Source organism: Pempheris klunzingeri, chromosome 2, assembly GCF_042242105.1.
Source record: "Pempheris klunzingeri isolate RE-2024b chromosome 2, fPemKlu1.hap1, whole genome shotgun sequence".
Taxonomy (NCBI): domain Eukaryota; kingdom Metazoa; phylum Chordata; class Actinopteri; order Acropomatiformes; family Pempheridae; genus Pempheris; species Pempheris klunzingeri.
The window spans coordinates 21,053,581-21,070,455 of record NC_092013.1 but is presented as its reverse complement, the minus strand read 5'-3'; the positions used below and the strand labels follow the sequence as shown (position 1 = coordinate 21,070,455).

Here is a 16,875-nt window from a genome sequence, read left to right as displayed (position 1 = left end):
GCATAACTTTTCTGAATTGCTCAACTAAGATCCATATTATTTTATGTTTACAGTGTGCTGAAAAGCCAAAGAGTCAGGATTTCGCAAAGCAGTAAATGCTTCCACAGCGCTATAATTCATCTCATGGTTGTATGGTGCCCCCAAGGTAAAACTGTTTTTATATTAGATTTTATAAGATTTAATATACAAGAATAAACTGTGTGATGAGTAAGTTAATAGCCTATACAGTTTATGTCTTATCTATATTTATGGCTGCCGCTTCCAGGTTGATGCTTGCGGTGCAAAAATGACCACTAGTAATGTTTCACTTCATCAGTCCAAACACAAAACAGCAGCAGTTGCAGTTTTGTTTATCTGAGCAATACGCAATCCACCGAAGGTTACCTTGTCATTCTAAAGATGTTGAGGTGGTTGCCTTAACATGTCAGAGTGGCTCCTGCTGGGTGGAGTGACTGCTGAATGACTGAATGCCTACTTAGAGCGGAACAAAGATGGCAAGGAGAGAGCATATGAGTGGCTTGGAGTACAGCACCGGAACTGGGAATAGTAAATAATGGCAGATTATAATGGATCCCATTTTGTGGCTTCTGGTGGGGGATAGGATAAGAGAGAAAGACAGGGGAGTACAAAAAGCGAAAGATTGCGATGGAGAAACCAGAGCCCTGCCGAGAGAGACTAAGTGGAAGAAGGAGAGGAAGAAAGAAAGAGTGAGAGCGATGATCGACCTCCCCCATGAAAGACTTGGCTCGGCGCCGACAGGACAGCGGCAGTCAGAGGAGTGGGCCTAATGCTTCAGAGCCAGGGAGAATCTAACTGTGCCAAGCCAAGCTAAAGTGACAGCTTGAGCAACGGAGCTGTGCAGATCAGTTCTCCCACATCTCCCAGCTTCCTCGTCGGCTGTCACACCAGGCCTGCAGGGCCAATCTGCTTACTCAGATGTTTGGTGGAGCCAGATGTCATCCTTACAAGAGAGTCCCCGAATTCCCCTTCTAGGGGTACCCTATTTGCCGGGTTTTTGTGATAACGTCATTAGCAACTGCACTGACAAGGAGATTTCCCACCCCCTACATATGTCCAAGCTTTTAGATTTGTATTCAAAACTGAAATAATGCAGAACAAGACCGGCGCTGCAGCCGTACTTGGAGATGGCCCAGCGTTTTCGCGGAGAGGTGAAAGATAACAGTGTCCAAAGAGAGAAATCTCCTGTTGGGAAAAAGAGCCAATCCTGGTTCGTGTGATAGCAATCTAATTGAGGCTGGGCCTGAGAGTCGGGTGGCTGGACCGGCAGTGAGCCTCGGGGCTGGGGGTGACAGGTGGCACAGTGGGTGCCCAAACCATTCTGACACTACCCAGGGTGCAGCAGTGGCAGATTGCAGGGGAGAGCAGCGGGCAGACTGGCTGTGTTTCTCTCACACACACAAACACACCCACAGAATTGTGCGCGCACACACACACACACACACACACACAGATACATTGATTTTCTCTTGTTATCCCTCTTGGTTTTGTTGCTGAAATGGGTAACAATGTACAGTCTGTATGTTCACGTTAGGTGTACTCACATGTGCTTCCTGCATCTCAGACAAAGAAGCACACACACACACACACACACACACAGGTGCAGAAGCGCACACACACACACACACACGGGCACGCACACAGAGCTGAGCCTTTGCTCTGCTGGTGAGAGAGTGGGACCGCAGCAGGGACCCCCTGTACTGAGTTGGTCCCCTCCTGTCTGGCCGCAAGCGACTCTCTGCAGTCAGGCAGCACATCACAGCCTCCACACTGCAAACAGACTGAGTACGTGGAGAGAATCCTGACTGCTGCCTCAAAGGCACCAGCCTACGTGTGACAGCAGTTCATTAACATCCTCTTTTACTGCGTCTGCTGTAGCAACCACAGGCACAGATACATGGGCCATACTGGCAAGCGATAGATAGTTGGAATTTCATACTTTAACCAAATGTGTTTGTTGCTGCATTCCCCGTTCCCACCAGCACTCATGAAGGAACAGCATTGTAAGCCCGAAGCTCGGTGTTTTCATGGGCCCTTTTATGGAGGCTGTGCAGGCTACCTGCAAGGCAAATGGCAGACTTTGCATTCTCCATCATATGATTGATTTAGGCTCCATCTCTAGTTCATTCTGGCCCGGAGTGTTGTCCAAACAGACATGCACCCAAAGAGGCTCTGGAGGGTCCTCGTGACCTCACCCCAGTGTCTGGATAGCAGACGCACATGATTGTTCCAAATGTGTGAAGAAGGTTGTGCACAGCAGGATCCCAGTCCAACAGGTAGTTTGGCCAAATTACAGACAAAGACGATCTCTTGCTCGGTGTTTAACGCTGCAGATAGTTTTAAATATATTGGTTAATACTTTGCAATATCTGCCTCTCAGATTTTTGCTCCCACCCCAATACAATAATGGTAATGGCATTTAATTCGAGGCGCTCAAAGCACTGACGAATGACAAAGAAATTCAGCAGCAACAAGGCTTTTTGGTGCCGTCACTCAAGATGCTTTATTTTTATTCTCTGCTTGTGCTTTAACGTATGATGGTGTGTGAATAGCACTCCACCCCCCCCCCCACACACACACTCTAACCTCTGCTCCACTGTTTCCAAGGAGAGCTTACTGTTTTTTGTTTTTTTTTTCCCTTCCTCTCTCTCTTGTCTTCACATTCACTCATGTAGACACACTCACACCTGGAAGCGACCAAGAATAAACACAGTCCTCTACTTTTAGCCAGTTATCAGGTGCAGTGGGGCTGGAGCTGAAGGGCACCCACGGCACATTTTGTTTGGTCAACAGTAGTGGAAAAGTTTGTGATGCTGCTTGAGTAGTCAAAACAAATTTAGGAAATGTGTTCCTTAGCTTATTTACCCGGAGGGGGGATTTTATCTGCCCTTCACATACTGTTTGCCCTGGATGCAACGATTTAATGCTCAGTCAGGAACCTTGGAAGTGACATGACAACTGCTGAGGCAGTGGCCACTGTTCAGATTGAACATTTTTACCTCACTTTATTTATGTAAATTCATTACAAACGCTGCAAACAGCTTGTTGTACTGAACGTATAGACATCAGCTGTCTGTGGCAGCGAGCGCACGCATGTGGTTATGCAAACGCTCAGACTGAGATCTCAGATCTCACCGGGAACTTTCTGTTCTCTCTTTCACTCTCTTCCGTTCAATCCTGTCACCTCTAAAAGTCCCAGTCAGCCTGAACCCACTTTTAAATCTGCCTCTTGTAATACTTTTGCGGGACCGATTGTCAAGTCAGTCCGGGACCAGATCACCACTCTCTTGTAGGGACACTGAACCGTCTCTTTTAACTTACCTCACTATTTTCCTCGTCTTTCTCTCTGACTGTTTGTTTCTCTGGAGGTGAACTGAAGGATGGGTGCATGACAGGCTGCCACTGAGCACTCACTCCTACATCTGTCCCGTCCTTGTGCATTAGTGTCACACGTGTGCCTCGGCACTGACCTGCTCCCATAAATCAGCCGGGCCGGGCTCCTCGCTCCGCTTCCTCGCCCCCACTCCGCCCTTTTTTTTTTTTCGACTCTCCTCACCTCTCAGCTCTCCTCATCTCCCCTCTGCCAGCGCACCCCGAAACTAGTTCTCCATTCTGGCAGTGCACCACCACCTGCACTGCGGCTGTCAATCAGCGGGCAGGAGGGAGGAATCGGAGAGCGCGCTCAGTTTAGCATGTTTGAGGCCGCGTGGGCATGAAGTGTTGGCTGAGGAATCCAACCAAGTGAGTGGTTGTATTCTTGTCACACCCCGTCTCCCCCTCTGTCTTCGGCAAATTGCCTCTGCTATATTTAAGCAGCGAACGGTATGAATTACACCTCTTTGTGAAGGTTCCACTTTTTCAACACGTCAGGGAAGTTTGAGATCTTACTTACTTTACGCTGTTCCTGTCTGCAATCTCTCTCCCTCCATCTTTTCTCTGTGTGTGTGTGTGTGTGTGTGCGTGCGTGTCTCTCTTTCTCTGCCATTTTCTCCCTTCCTGTATGGAAAGGAAATGGATTTGTAGCGGGCAGTGGCAGGTATGACAGAAGCCGAATATCAGGCAGCACACCGTTCTCCACTCTATTACTTTCTAATGATGTCTGAATGTGAAATTGTCTTCCTTATGTGTGTCTGAGCCCCCCTCCCCCCACCTCCCCCTTCCCTTCTTTTCACACGCTCTCCTTCATTCTCCTTTTCTTTCTTTCATCGCCTCAGAACCACTGTGGAGCAGTCGCACAGGTGACTGAAGCAAGGCCATTATTTTGGAAAGCTGCTTAGTGCTTTAAAAAGACGTCTCATTCTCTGCCAGACAGCTTACTTGTAGTTCCAATAAAGCCTGATCAATCCAGACAACAGAGTGCCCCTGTCAATGGGCAGACACGGGCTGAGTCATCGCTAACTCAGGGCCGAAGCTGCCAGTCTCACTTTAGACCGCTCAGCATTTAGCGGTTATTTTATTTCAGATGACAGGAGAGAGAGTTGAATATGGAAATGCTGGCATGGCTAGTGGTCTAACAAGCTGACAGAAACATTTTACTATATAGTTGCTTAAGGAAGCTTAATGTTCATGTGGGAGTTTACAACTGGTGGATGAGTTTGTATGTTTCTCTGCCGAGCATTTAACACAACCTGTGCAGGACTATCCATAAAGTCTGTGTTTATTAACAGTCGTTTGTTGCTTCTAAGTCACGGCTCGCAAAGCAAAAATCCACTTTAAAACTCTGCTCAGGAAGAGACCTTGCATTTCGGGGCCCATTTCCGTATTGACTTTCGGTATTGACTTTAGGTGTGTTTTTCCCTACTTGGCAGGCCTCCCCTAAATCACTCTCATAAGACCCAGGAATGGTTATCGCTGGGTCATTACATTTTTGGAATCCCTTGGAGTTACCGTGATTTTTTTTTTTGGATGGGGAGAAGAAGACGTGTGAGAGCTGGTTTGCCACCGGTGCTCCGAATGAAGCTCTCGGTCTTGTTCAGTTTTTGTGTTTCATAACACGTTTTCGCATCGTGTTACATTTTGCAGCACGACAGACTGGGAGAACTCCCTCCTCTGCTCCCCCTACCTGAAATAACAGCACAACAGCATGAATGATCAGGTGAAAAAAAAGAACTGGTAAAAGTGTCTCAGTTGCAGTCGTTGTGGTCGCCAAACTGAAAGAGAAACTTTGTGACAATAATTAAGTGCTTCGACATGATAAGACATCCAGTATGAAAAGTAGAATATTTGTACAGAAAAATGCCTCACAGCATGTTATCTCTCAGGGCTCCGCTGCCTGCTTTGGCACTGTGGAGCGAGACGTGAACAAAAGCTGTCTCAGACACCTGAAGTTTACAATTTGTGACTCTTTAAACTCAAAGAAGAGAAACCAAATTTGAAATAATATCTGAATAATCAGTTCAGAATTCAACACTTCAAATTGAAGATATTCAACTACATTTGAAATAATTCCTTTTAAGGATCGCCGTGCAGTTTCAACAGTTCAGTAAAAGTAGATTAGAACTAATTTCTTTCCTTACTAAATGCAAAAACTCGCCACAAAATGGGTGTGTATTGCAAAAGGTATACATTTCTAATAATTTTCAATTATTTCTGCACTGCCATCTGCAGTTCAGTCAATTTTTTTTTGTCAGAAACATATCAAAGTTAGCATGTTGTTTATTCGGAGGTGGCGGATAATCTGAGCCCTCTATACATACACACTTACTCAAACCTAGTAATGAAATGACAGCATATTAACCACTTGCCAAAATCACCTAAATTACCATATAGGGACAGAGGCAAAATGCTAATTCTAGTATGATCTGACATGTTACAAAGCCTTGAGCAAACTATATTTACATGATTTAGGTTGCAGAGGGAAGACAGGACATTTTTCAGCTTTGTTAAACTTGAAAATTATGCGTTCATAATGGAAATGCTTAGATTAGTCAGCGGGGCACCTGTCAGACATCTGTCTCTGGAGAACTTTTGCTAAATGATTCTGTCTTATTAAACTTTTGAATGCCTTCATTAATTCCTGATCAGTACATTTGTTTTGTGGTTTACCGGGATACTGTGCGTTTTGAAGGTTAAAGGAATATTCCACCAAAGAGCTTTGTTTTTCGAATATCAAATACTCACCCCCTGCAGGCTTGAAAGGTGTCTATGAAAAGTTTGTAGCTCGCTCCACTGCAGAGGAAGGCAGGTGTAGCTGGTATGAATTCATGGCTTTTACAATAGATTTCAATAGTGACCCAGTTTCAACGCGAAAAAGGTTCATCGCAACATTTCATACCACTCCAGCATAATTCAAATCTTCACTATCCATTTATATGTTTGGTATTTGTGCCTTTTCTCCTCCAGGAGAAATGGCTTATTGAGACTGAAAGTTGTGTGAAAGTATTTTATAATCTGCCCTGTATACACACACACACACACACACACACACACAGACACCTAAGATGTCCTACTGAGCGTGAGCTTGCATTGGCACCAGAAAGCCCTCACTGATCAGAGCCGGGCTGGCCGTGCCAGATCCCAGCAGAGCCCTCACATTTGTGGCATTTTGAACATCGGAGCTGAGTTAAAAGCGATTTACTGTGATCAGGCTGTGTTGTCATCGCAACCTGACCTGAGTTTTGACGTGCAGCCTGAAATCATAAAGCCTCAGCTTTACGAGACTGAACCGCTGTAAAACTACAAGCAGGCAGGCAACAGAAAAAACCTTGATGTATTAAACTTAAAGTCCCATGAAATGAAAAAATGTCTTTTCCTTGTTGGTGCCCTGTTTCTCCGACTGTATTGTTCTTGCTTTCTTTTTTTATTAAGCACATCTACAGGACATGTCAAAAACGCACCTTTGCCTATTTTATGTCCAAATCATGCACTTTCCTGCCCTTTTGTTATTTCAAAGCACCCGGTAAGATTAACCTGATGTTCAGGATTTAGTGAGAGATGATGGAAAAGTCGTGCTATCCTGCACGGCTACTGTCAATATCTATTTGGGATCTTTTCACTGCCCACCTTTGAACTCTGGAACCAGATTAAACCATTTACACAAATTACAATCTCAAAGCGGCTTCCTTTTTTTTTTTTTTTTCTTAATTTCACGTAAGAGTGATTACTATCTACTATTGGAGTGTGTCATTATTTCCCCGGGAAAGTGGAATTTTCCACCATAACAAAGTTTTGAAATGCAGAACTGTACACTAGTTTTTTTTTTTTTTGCTGAAACACCAAATAGTTGAATCTTTCTGGCATATCCTCATAAAATTACTGCTTTTATGGGCATGCATGACTAGTTTTATTACTGCTTGTGGTGACGGGTGATGGGAAGAATCCATTAACTGTAACCGCTAGGTCAGGGCTGTCTTCTATTTTCAGAGCTCCACCTGTTGAATACCCACCTGCTATCGAGGATTCTGCGAAACATTTGCTGACGCTGTATTTCATTTGTTTTGATCTGGTCTTGTTCTACAATATCTGCCTGTTGTAACCACAGTATCATTAAACATTTTAGCAGTTTAACGGTTTATGCACTCACAGCACATTGCTAAGAGTAGGGAAGGATCATGGTGAATCACGATTCTTGTGTCACCAAGCACAAAGTGATCAACGCATCAGCGAAAGCCAATATCTTTCCCTTACCTCAATCAAAGGTGCCTAAACCTAACCACAGACAGGACTCAGGATCTGAACCTCAATCTCTAGAGTCAAAGTCGTGTACTTTCTACACCAGCCCTCCACCCTAATCCACCTCCCTACACTCAATCCCTCAAAAAAACCCATTCTGAGAACATAATCTGGAGAACAAGCGTAATATGTAGACGTCATTTCTAGGAGACAGGGCCGCTAAAACATACCTGCACGCAACTACACGTGTAAGAAATGCTGTGTTCCCGCTGTTATTTTATCTGATAAACTGAATGCATTTCGGCTCAAGGTTCAGCTTCACTGTCGGCACACAATACAGGATTTCATGAGGTAATGCAGTTGTAACCCCTCTACTTTGGTGTCAAATCCCAGTAAACAACAGGATCACAATTTTCTAGTCCTCAACAACATTGTCTGTCTCATCTCATTAAATGATCAAATAAAAAAAAAAGAAACAGACAAAGCCGGCAACAATGTTTATATTCTGCTTTCTTCGGTGAAGACTTTGTGACAAGCGTATTAAAAATTCAATATCAACTCATCTGATGTGTGCATCTATCTGAACCCGGGCCTTTGTATTTGCGTCTGTGTCTTTTTCTCTAGGTCGGGCCGTCCTGTCAGTTTCATGGTGGTCCTCAACACTCCAAACCCCCTTAGTAAGATCTCTTGGGTCAACCGTCTGCACTTGGCCAAGATCGCACAACGTAAGCACACACACACACACACACACACACACACACACACACAGAGGCATACACGCACAGAAAGGATTACTATGCCATTTCTATTTAAACAGGCTGATGTAATGCGATGAAATGTAATAACAATGTTTTAAGTCAGAGGCTCAGACACATCATCAGTGTTTGCTTCACTCTCTATTGGCTAAGTGCACAACTAGTGTTGTGCCTTATGTAATCAGAGAGGGAAAAAAAACGAGACTCTCAACTGGGTCATCTGAAGTTTATGTTCTGAGAAAAAAAGGCAAACTGAGCAATGTTAAATTCATAACCTCTGTTCTAAAATATCATCTATCTGTTATGAAAACAAACATTGCTCATCATTCAGGAAAGATCGCGTTGCACTACGAGGACTACGAGGGGTTACGTGCTCGCATTTGAATTCCTTTCAGTTTTGTACTACAAATCGTTTGTAGGGGGCAAGTCTCCCGCTTTCAAATTCATTGATTGTGGAGGCTTCAGCAATGGTCACCATCCATGAATGAAAAGAATGGCTAGACCCTGCCCAGCAGGGAGCAGCACAGTTCTTTTTTATCTTCCTAACCTCTCTTCTCCAACCCTTGCCTTGCTCTGTGCAGGCCTAAGCCTGCTATGCAGTCCAACCTCACTTTTATATAGGAGGTCTTCCTCACTGGGGTTCATCAATGCGTGCTGTCATCCAGTGGCAAAACAGAGACGTGACTACTGAGGACATTAATCTGCTTATTTGGCTATGATGGCATGCATATTCAACCCACTCACCACCCCAGTCCTCCTTTCCCCATCCTTCCCCATCCCCACCCCTCCCTCCGTCGCCTTGAGCGCTCTTCCTTGTCACATATACTTTATTCTGGGTTTGTTGCGCATGCGGTATGTCTCTCAGCCCCGCACTCGTGTGGAGCTCCAATCGTATTGCTTTGTCTCCTTACATCCCAGAGGCCATTGCTGTGAGTGTCAGCACAGAGACACTCAAAGTGTCAAAGGAAGTTATTAGTTAGTGGTAGATTAAAGGACGCGCAATCAAATGCCGCGGTTACACGAGTGACATATATTTATCAATGTTTCTAATACGCAAACGCACGCCTGAGAAAATCGGTGACACTTGGGTTGGGTGAAGAGCAGACGTGCTAGAGCGCCTTGAGTGCTCTTTGCTTTTCCTGAGACCTTTTCCCCCCCTTCATCTCGAGATTCTCCATCCTCGCACATTACAATTATAAACAACACACAACAGTGCGTCCTTTCCCTCTACTGCTGGCCCACCTTTCGCATTGAGGGTATAGAGGTGCGTGAAGCAAACAGTACATCTGTAGACTTTCCAGCAGAGCCTGCTGTATATGGTTTTGTGTCAGAGTGAAATCAAAAACATCAGGCTGAGCACAAAGGATGCTGTGGCTGCAGTGAAGCGCAGCATCCCCAGCCCTTCCTTGTTGCGCTCACACCTTTATCAGCAACACAGCAGGCGTACTGATGAGGACAGTGGCATAGTCATAGCATGCAGCTCTCCACCCCCTATGGCCGCTGTGTGGACACGGGTGATATTCAAATGCAAGTTATCTATAGCTGTCACATGGACAAGGAGCCCGATGCTGAAATATTGTTTATAAAGACCATCAGCATCAACAAGCATGACGTGAGGATGATAAAATTGACAGAGGAGGATCAGAAGGATCTCATTCTAATTCACTGGGAAAGAAATCACCAAATAAACATCGATTGAATCTTAGTTTATTGATCTTACACTTGTAGAAAACACACCCTTAACACCCTGAAAACAAGGGATAAAATGCTATCAAAATGTAAATGTGGCGCATGGTTTTCAGTCTCAGCACCAGTCTTTGTTATGCGATCCTGCTACCTTGTACCCTCAGGCGCTTGTCGCAGACATGATTCTCTTGTGTGTTAGGATAAATATGAAATCTTTGCCTCTCATTGACTCAAAGAAGTTTCTGATCAAATGGCCGATATGGGGAAATAAACAAATCTAAGGTTGCGAGGCTTCGGGCCTTTAGCCGACACCGCTATCCAGAGCAAGTTACCATGAGAACAGCAGCAAAATAACCTTCAATTCCTCCCATCATCAACATGACAAGCAACCAAGTGTAAGGAGAACAAGCATCGAGGTGCAAGGAAAAGTAATAAAATAGCAGATCAAGGACATGAAATAAAATAAGCAGCGGAGAGAAATGCAGAAAAAAGGTTTCATGGCAAGTGGAGGGGAAAAAAAAGAGAAGGGGGTACATTACTGAGACGGTGAAGTCAAGACAAGACAGTCAAACAATTAGATGATTTCTATATATCAAGCTCAAGACACAGATCTGAGGAGCGGAGCTGCACAGAGAATAAAGAACATGTTTCAACCAGAAGACATGTTTTACTCAGATATTGATTCACTTGTCTTTCCTTAAAATGATTGGCAGCAAGTATTTAAACCCGAGTTCAATTTTAGGATGTTTCGTTTACGTCCGAATTATCTGGAAACAATCACAACAATTGAATGAAATGAGGGAGATCATGCGGTAACACGGAACAGAATTTTGATCATGTTTTGCACTCTGATATTCACATGCTACTTTGATCTCCTTGACAGTTGTTCTGCTCTACAGATACTGGTTTTGTTGTTTCGCGCTATCTCGTCTCTTTTGCCAAAAAGCGATACTACTAACTCTCATATCATGCATCATGCATCATATATCATATATCGCTGCAGTTCTAAAATCCCCGCAGTCCTAACTAACCACAGCCGTACATGAAGAGAGAGATACTGATTGGAATGCAGGAAAATGAAGCAACGTCGAATAACAAACACTGGAAAAAAAAATTTTACTCTGTTTTTTTTTTTTCTTTCAAAGCATTCATCCAAGGTCCTTTCCCTTTTACCTTGGTCACGAATGGCTTATATGAATTTATATACATATTCATTGTTGAGTGCCCACACAATCGTCTTCATCTGCAGTCTTAGGTAGTCTCACAAGCTGAGGTTAATGGAAATGTTAATCACGATTAGCTAATAAGAGTGGAGGTTATAAACACATAAAAAATAGAAGCTTCCTTACTTGGACTGATTGATTGAGAAAAAAAAAAAAAAATTCCAAATGCATAAAGTGAATGACCTTCCTGTACAAAGTTCACCCACCTGTTCATTTTTTATAGCTCCTTATCCTCACTGGGAGGGTGGAAGCTTGTTCCAGCATGCATTGGGGTGAGTAACCCCATATGCAGCGATGCGGTGAATGTAAATGTAAAAGTAAACTACAAACTCAAATTAAGACAGTGTACTATTCATGTTGTTTGTTTGTTGGATAATACGCCATGCACAGAAATATAAACTACAAATTGAATTCATAGTTATTAAAACCAGCATTTGAAACCCCCTACGTGTGAAGGCGTACCTGGTTTTTATGGCATCGAGTGTATAGTATATATTTCATATATAGCTTATATATTCCAGTCAGTGTTAGGACACAGGACAGCATGTTCCATTCATGCTAACAATTAAAATACAGTGATATGAAACAGAATCAGAATAACTTGATTTTAAAAAGTCCGAAAAAACAATATAGTTAAAGTTATTTGCTACAGCGTGTAGATCACGTGCAATGCTTTGCTCCTGACCACACACACACACACGCACACACACACACACACACACACACACACCAGCACTGTGATGTGCTGGTACTCGTCGAGTCATTCATTAAAAACAAATGCTAGAGATGAGGGCGGGGTGATGGATTTCATTGAATCCCTTGGGGAAATAGATCAACACCAACCTGGTCAGGATGACAATTACATGTTAATTGTATTACACCCACACTTTGCCTTCCCCATTTAACCAAATGTAATTACAATAAGCGAGTTGTTGATTTAATTTCACGGATGGTGTACTGTCACCGAGGCTTCCTCGTCATAGCAGGCGGCGGCGGCAGTCCTGCCCTGTGCCGAGGGGAGACCTACAGTTGAATCAGCATTTTAAACGCGCCGAACCATGGTCTTGTTTAGTTTGAAATGGGTGCCGTGCTCCGAAATGTCCCCGAATGGTGGACACCACAAATAGCTAATGTTCTCATGCATGATTTAGTGAGTGATTAGACATCACGAAACTCATTTTCCCAGACCCATCTTCACACCAGTGTTTATCCTGTTAACTCCATTTAGAGGGAACACAGCGACATCCCACTGCTGCACTTTGTAGCCTTTCCCTGTGCCACATGTGTGAACATCAGCGGCTTTTAGTGACATTCCTGCACGCCGCATTAAAGTCCTTTCAGTGTATTGCCTGTTAGCGATGCCTTGTTAATGCTTTGGGGTTTTATCTGAACGCTTTTGCACATTCAACATTTCTATAAAATTTTGCTGCCCATGGTTAGTAGGGTTTTTAAAAAAAAAAAAAAAAAAAGTTGAACTGGGGATGGTTCTGCTTTAGCAGGATGTTGAAGCTGCTCTGGTAGTCAGGCTTTACATGATATAATATGGCAGCCAAGCCCGATAAGACACATTCCCAGTAAACAGCATTTGTCACTTTGTGAGTGCATGTGGTGTAGTTATGAGGCATTGAAATAGAAAGTGAGAATTACCCCACGGTGGTGCTTCGCCAGGAGCCCCGGGGTCCATTAATAACCCGGTGTGCCACTGCATCTTTTATGCCTCTCCGAGTGGCCCTACTCTTCCTGAAGGGGCTTTGCGAAATAGCCAGAAGCATTGCCTAATTAATGGACTTTCTCACTGCAGAATTAATTGCTTCCTACCATGCAGTCCCAGCCCTTTCAGACAAGGTTAAGGCTGCAGACTTTGATGGCCCTCACAAGAAGTACAAGAGGCCGTCAAATCATGAGAGATTGCTGCCGAGGCGTTGGAGACAGAGGCAGAGAAATGAACGTGGTCAAAGCGAGGGAGATGTCGGAGGTGTGCAGGAGAATGTGTTTGGGTGTATGTGAATGTGTGTGTATGCGCGCGGAGGGGGGTGGGGGGTGGGGGGTGATTGAGACAAGCAATCAGTCCCGCTGCAGGGAACAGAGGGCAGGCAGGGGGCTGTTGCCTGTGGTTACACTGCTAAGTGTGCCGGTCTTTTGCTTTTTTCCCTCGCACGTGGATCAATAGACGAGTGGAGTGTGGCTCTGAGGTTCTGGCACCCACTCTGACACGCCTTCTTAATCCACTGTGTGATAACCTGTGCCATGCCGATGTATACCACACAGGAGACAAGCGCGGAGAGGTGGGGTGGGGTGGGGTGCATGGGCTTTAAGGGAGAGTGTGCGTGCTTTACTTTTATTAGCCCCAGGGCTCAGTTTGCTTGGTTGCTATGGTGATTTCTGGCTGATTTCTTTGCATCTCTTCAAATAACATGAGGTTTACCTTCTGTCTCTCTTTTTGTTTCATGCCTTTAAAGTCTGTCTACTCGAGGCAGAAGCTGGCAAAATTTCCTTTGATAACACTTTTAATATAAACATTTAACGGAGCCCTTCCCCTCACAAAAAAAAAAAAAAACACATTCACCCTGTATGTGCTGGAAGGATTTTCCCTTAGCCCTAAAATTAATCTGTCAGACAGCAAAGATTATCTCGCTATCTCACTGTGCTCAAACATGGGAAATGTTTATGATAAGTAAACATTATCACGGATTTAATTAACAGATCCTACACTCGCATTGATCCATGGGAAATATCAATTGCACTGGTGTATTTAATTAGTTTATATCTTTGCCCTTTGTGTCACTGGGGTTGATAGAGCGCCATGCTCTGCAAATTAATCTTTATCAGCAAAAGACTTGAAACAAAGACATGATTGGAATATAGAAACCAAGAAACTAAATCTCCCCACTTGGCATTCCAAGCGCGCACCTTCACAAATGATGTTGTTGTACTGTACAGTAGCCGAGGCTAAACACACAGTAGACAGAAGTGACCTTAACCTTTAGTTTGTGGAATCTCATCACTCATATTGATCGACTTTAATTAACGCCGTAAATTAAGAGACTGCAGCACAGCGGAACTCACTCTGATTTCCTTTTCGGAACATCTTCACGTGACGTTACTGCATGTGTCACAGTGAACATTTGTAAATATGACGATACAGCACTTTTTGTTTTCACTAATTAAAGACTGTTAGCAGAGGGATTAGCTTTGACTGTAATAACACTCAGCTTAGCACAAATTTCACAGTGTACACAGATAAATTACAGAACTATCTTGGGGGACTGTTATACATGTAAGCATTTTAAGTCTCTGTGATAATATTAAGGATAGTCACATTTTGTAACCCCCCCTCGTTCACTAATCCACTGATTCTGAACAGTTTTTTTATCTGACGTACCCCCACCCCATGTATCAGATGAGTTCAAGTGCCCCCTCACAGACATCACTCACTGACTTCAAATGAAATTACAGTTAATCATTCGCAGGATATCTTCACTTTTTTTTTTTTTTTTTTTTCCATTCAAGGCAAAGCCATCCTGGAATTGGTCTAGATTTTGTCTTTCTTCAGAAGGATTGGTCATCTTCGCGTTAGTGCATGCCACCACACGCACAGGCAGAAGCTGGAACCTTGACCTATCTACAAATAAACAGTTTCCAGTTTTTCCATGCAGTCTAAATCTGAATGTTGCGTTCAGGTGTCACGGGTGACTGGTTGGTGGCAGATTTGTCAGGTGGAGTTGGCTCATCGTATTTGGTACTTCAACGGTTAGTCTGGTAATAGATACAATCACTTTGCTATGTGTTTATTTAGCTCCAAAACACAAATATGTGGATCTTTTTCTAGGTCAAAGTTTTTATTTTCTAAATTTATTTTCTTGGAGACGTACCCCCTAGAGTACAAGTACCCCTGATTGGGAGTCACTACACTAATCTAGCTGTCAGCAGTCTGCCATGCAATGCATGCATAGAGCAACCGCAGATCCAGGATTAATATAATATCCCAAGGCACTGAAAATAGAAGTTAGAAGTGGATGTAACTTTAGTTATTTGAGCACAGGCATAGCTCTGGAAGTGACTCGAATAACGTCGTTATTGGTTTATCCGGAGATGATTAGTGCACTTACTGCCCAATCGTGTGGCAGCTGAGAGCTAGCTGAGTATGTAATAACAGAACTATGCACACACCAACAAGTCTGTTCCAGGAAAGTTTAATATAATTTGATGATTCATTTTATTTTCGTGCACAAAGTGCCCAGCCCTCACGGGTTTAGAAGACACCAAACGGACAGTTGCAGTGGTCAAACGTTTCATTTCATTTCATTGCAAAATTACAGGTTATTTGATAGCTCCGTCATGAACAAAGCAATTCTGCCGCCCCCCCTCTCCCAAGCTTGGCAAATAAAATCTGCTACAAAGGTTAGGTTCTTCATAATCATCCAGCCAAAAGAACGGCTTTGGATAAATGGAGGACATTTTACTGAAAGGTACATCTCTTATGTCCTTGTAGACAGGACAGCAAACCAAAAACTGAACCTCATTCTCAAATTTCACCTAGCTCACTCAACCAGGTCTGTGTTATGTCTTGATTTGCAACTAGTCATTTTCATCACCTCTGTGCAGCAATGTTCAGAGTAATCTGCAGATTTTCCTCAATTTCAGCAAGTAAAACTCAATCTTAACATCAACTTCATCTCCTAAAACACAAGCTTTAATTTGAAATGAACATAAATGGAATGGAGACAAGCCATCTTCTTGCTTTTGGGGAAAACCATTCAGGTGTGTAGTCATTAACCTGAGCACAGCAACGGGTGCTTGATAAGAGACTTAATGGCATAATATAACTTCCCATTAACACCAGACTTTAACAGCCTATATTAAAGAAGATCCCTATTAATCCAGTCAAACACCTTGTTGAAATCAATAAAGCAATATGTTAATATATATATTAATGTGTGCTTCAGCATGCATGTCACCTTACCTAGGCTCCTCAGATGTTTTATTTCCTGGTCTGCAGTGAGCCCAGGCCATGCACATCGTGGCTTTGTGACAACTCATTGATATAAATGCTCAGACTGCATCCGTGTCTTGTCTCTGATTTGCCAAAGCATTTTGTTAGTGTATTATCAATTTAGTGCAGTATTGATTTTTGCTTTTTATAGATTGATTCAGTGATGGTGTACAGTTCGCCTCCGACACCAGTGTGAATCAATTTTAGAGCAGACCCTCGTACCAAATGTATAAATGAGTGAAATAGTGTGCTGTTCTCTGCCCATGTTTTTGTATGAGCGTGTGCAGAAGTGGAAAATATGTTTTCCGTGGTCTGTCCTTTTTTTTTTTTTTTTTTCTTAAGGATTCTACTTTTTACTTTTCCCCACATGGCCCAGAATGAGAATTTTTTTTCTCTGGCTCTTTTGTCATGAAGCTCAATCACATTTATTTTTTTATCGTTTCTTTTGCTGTTGTTCTGACAACGGATTCATAATTATACTGAGTAATTTTGTATTGACAGAGGTGCTTAAGAATGACATCACGTCTATATACACTGCAGGCAAGAAATAACATGTTTTTACGTATTAAGTGTGTGTGTGTGTGTGTGT

General features: G+C 43.3%; 1 protein-coding gene across 1 annotated transcript in view; it reads left to right on the top strand.

The window, feature by feature from the left end:
- arhgef10la (Rho guanine nucleotide exchange factor (GEF) 10-like a) overlaps window positions 1–16,875 on the top strand; it is an 84,213-nt gene that overhangs the window by 25,811 nt on the left and 41,527 nt on the right. Inside the window, exon 15 of the mRNA XM_070846118.1 lies at window positions 8,254–8,354. Coding sequence (XP_070702219.1) covers window positions 8,254–8,354 — 101 coding nt within the window. The remainder of the gene's footprint in view (window positions 1–8,253; window positions 8,355–16,875) is intronic.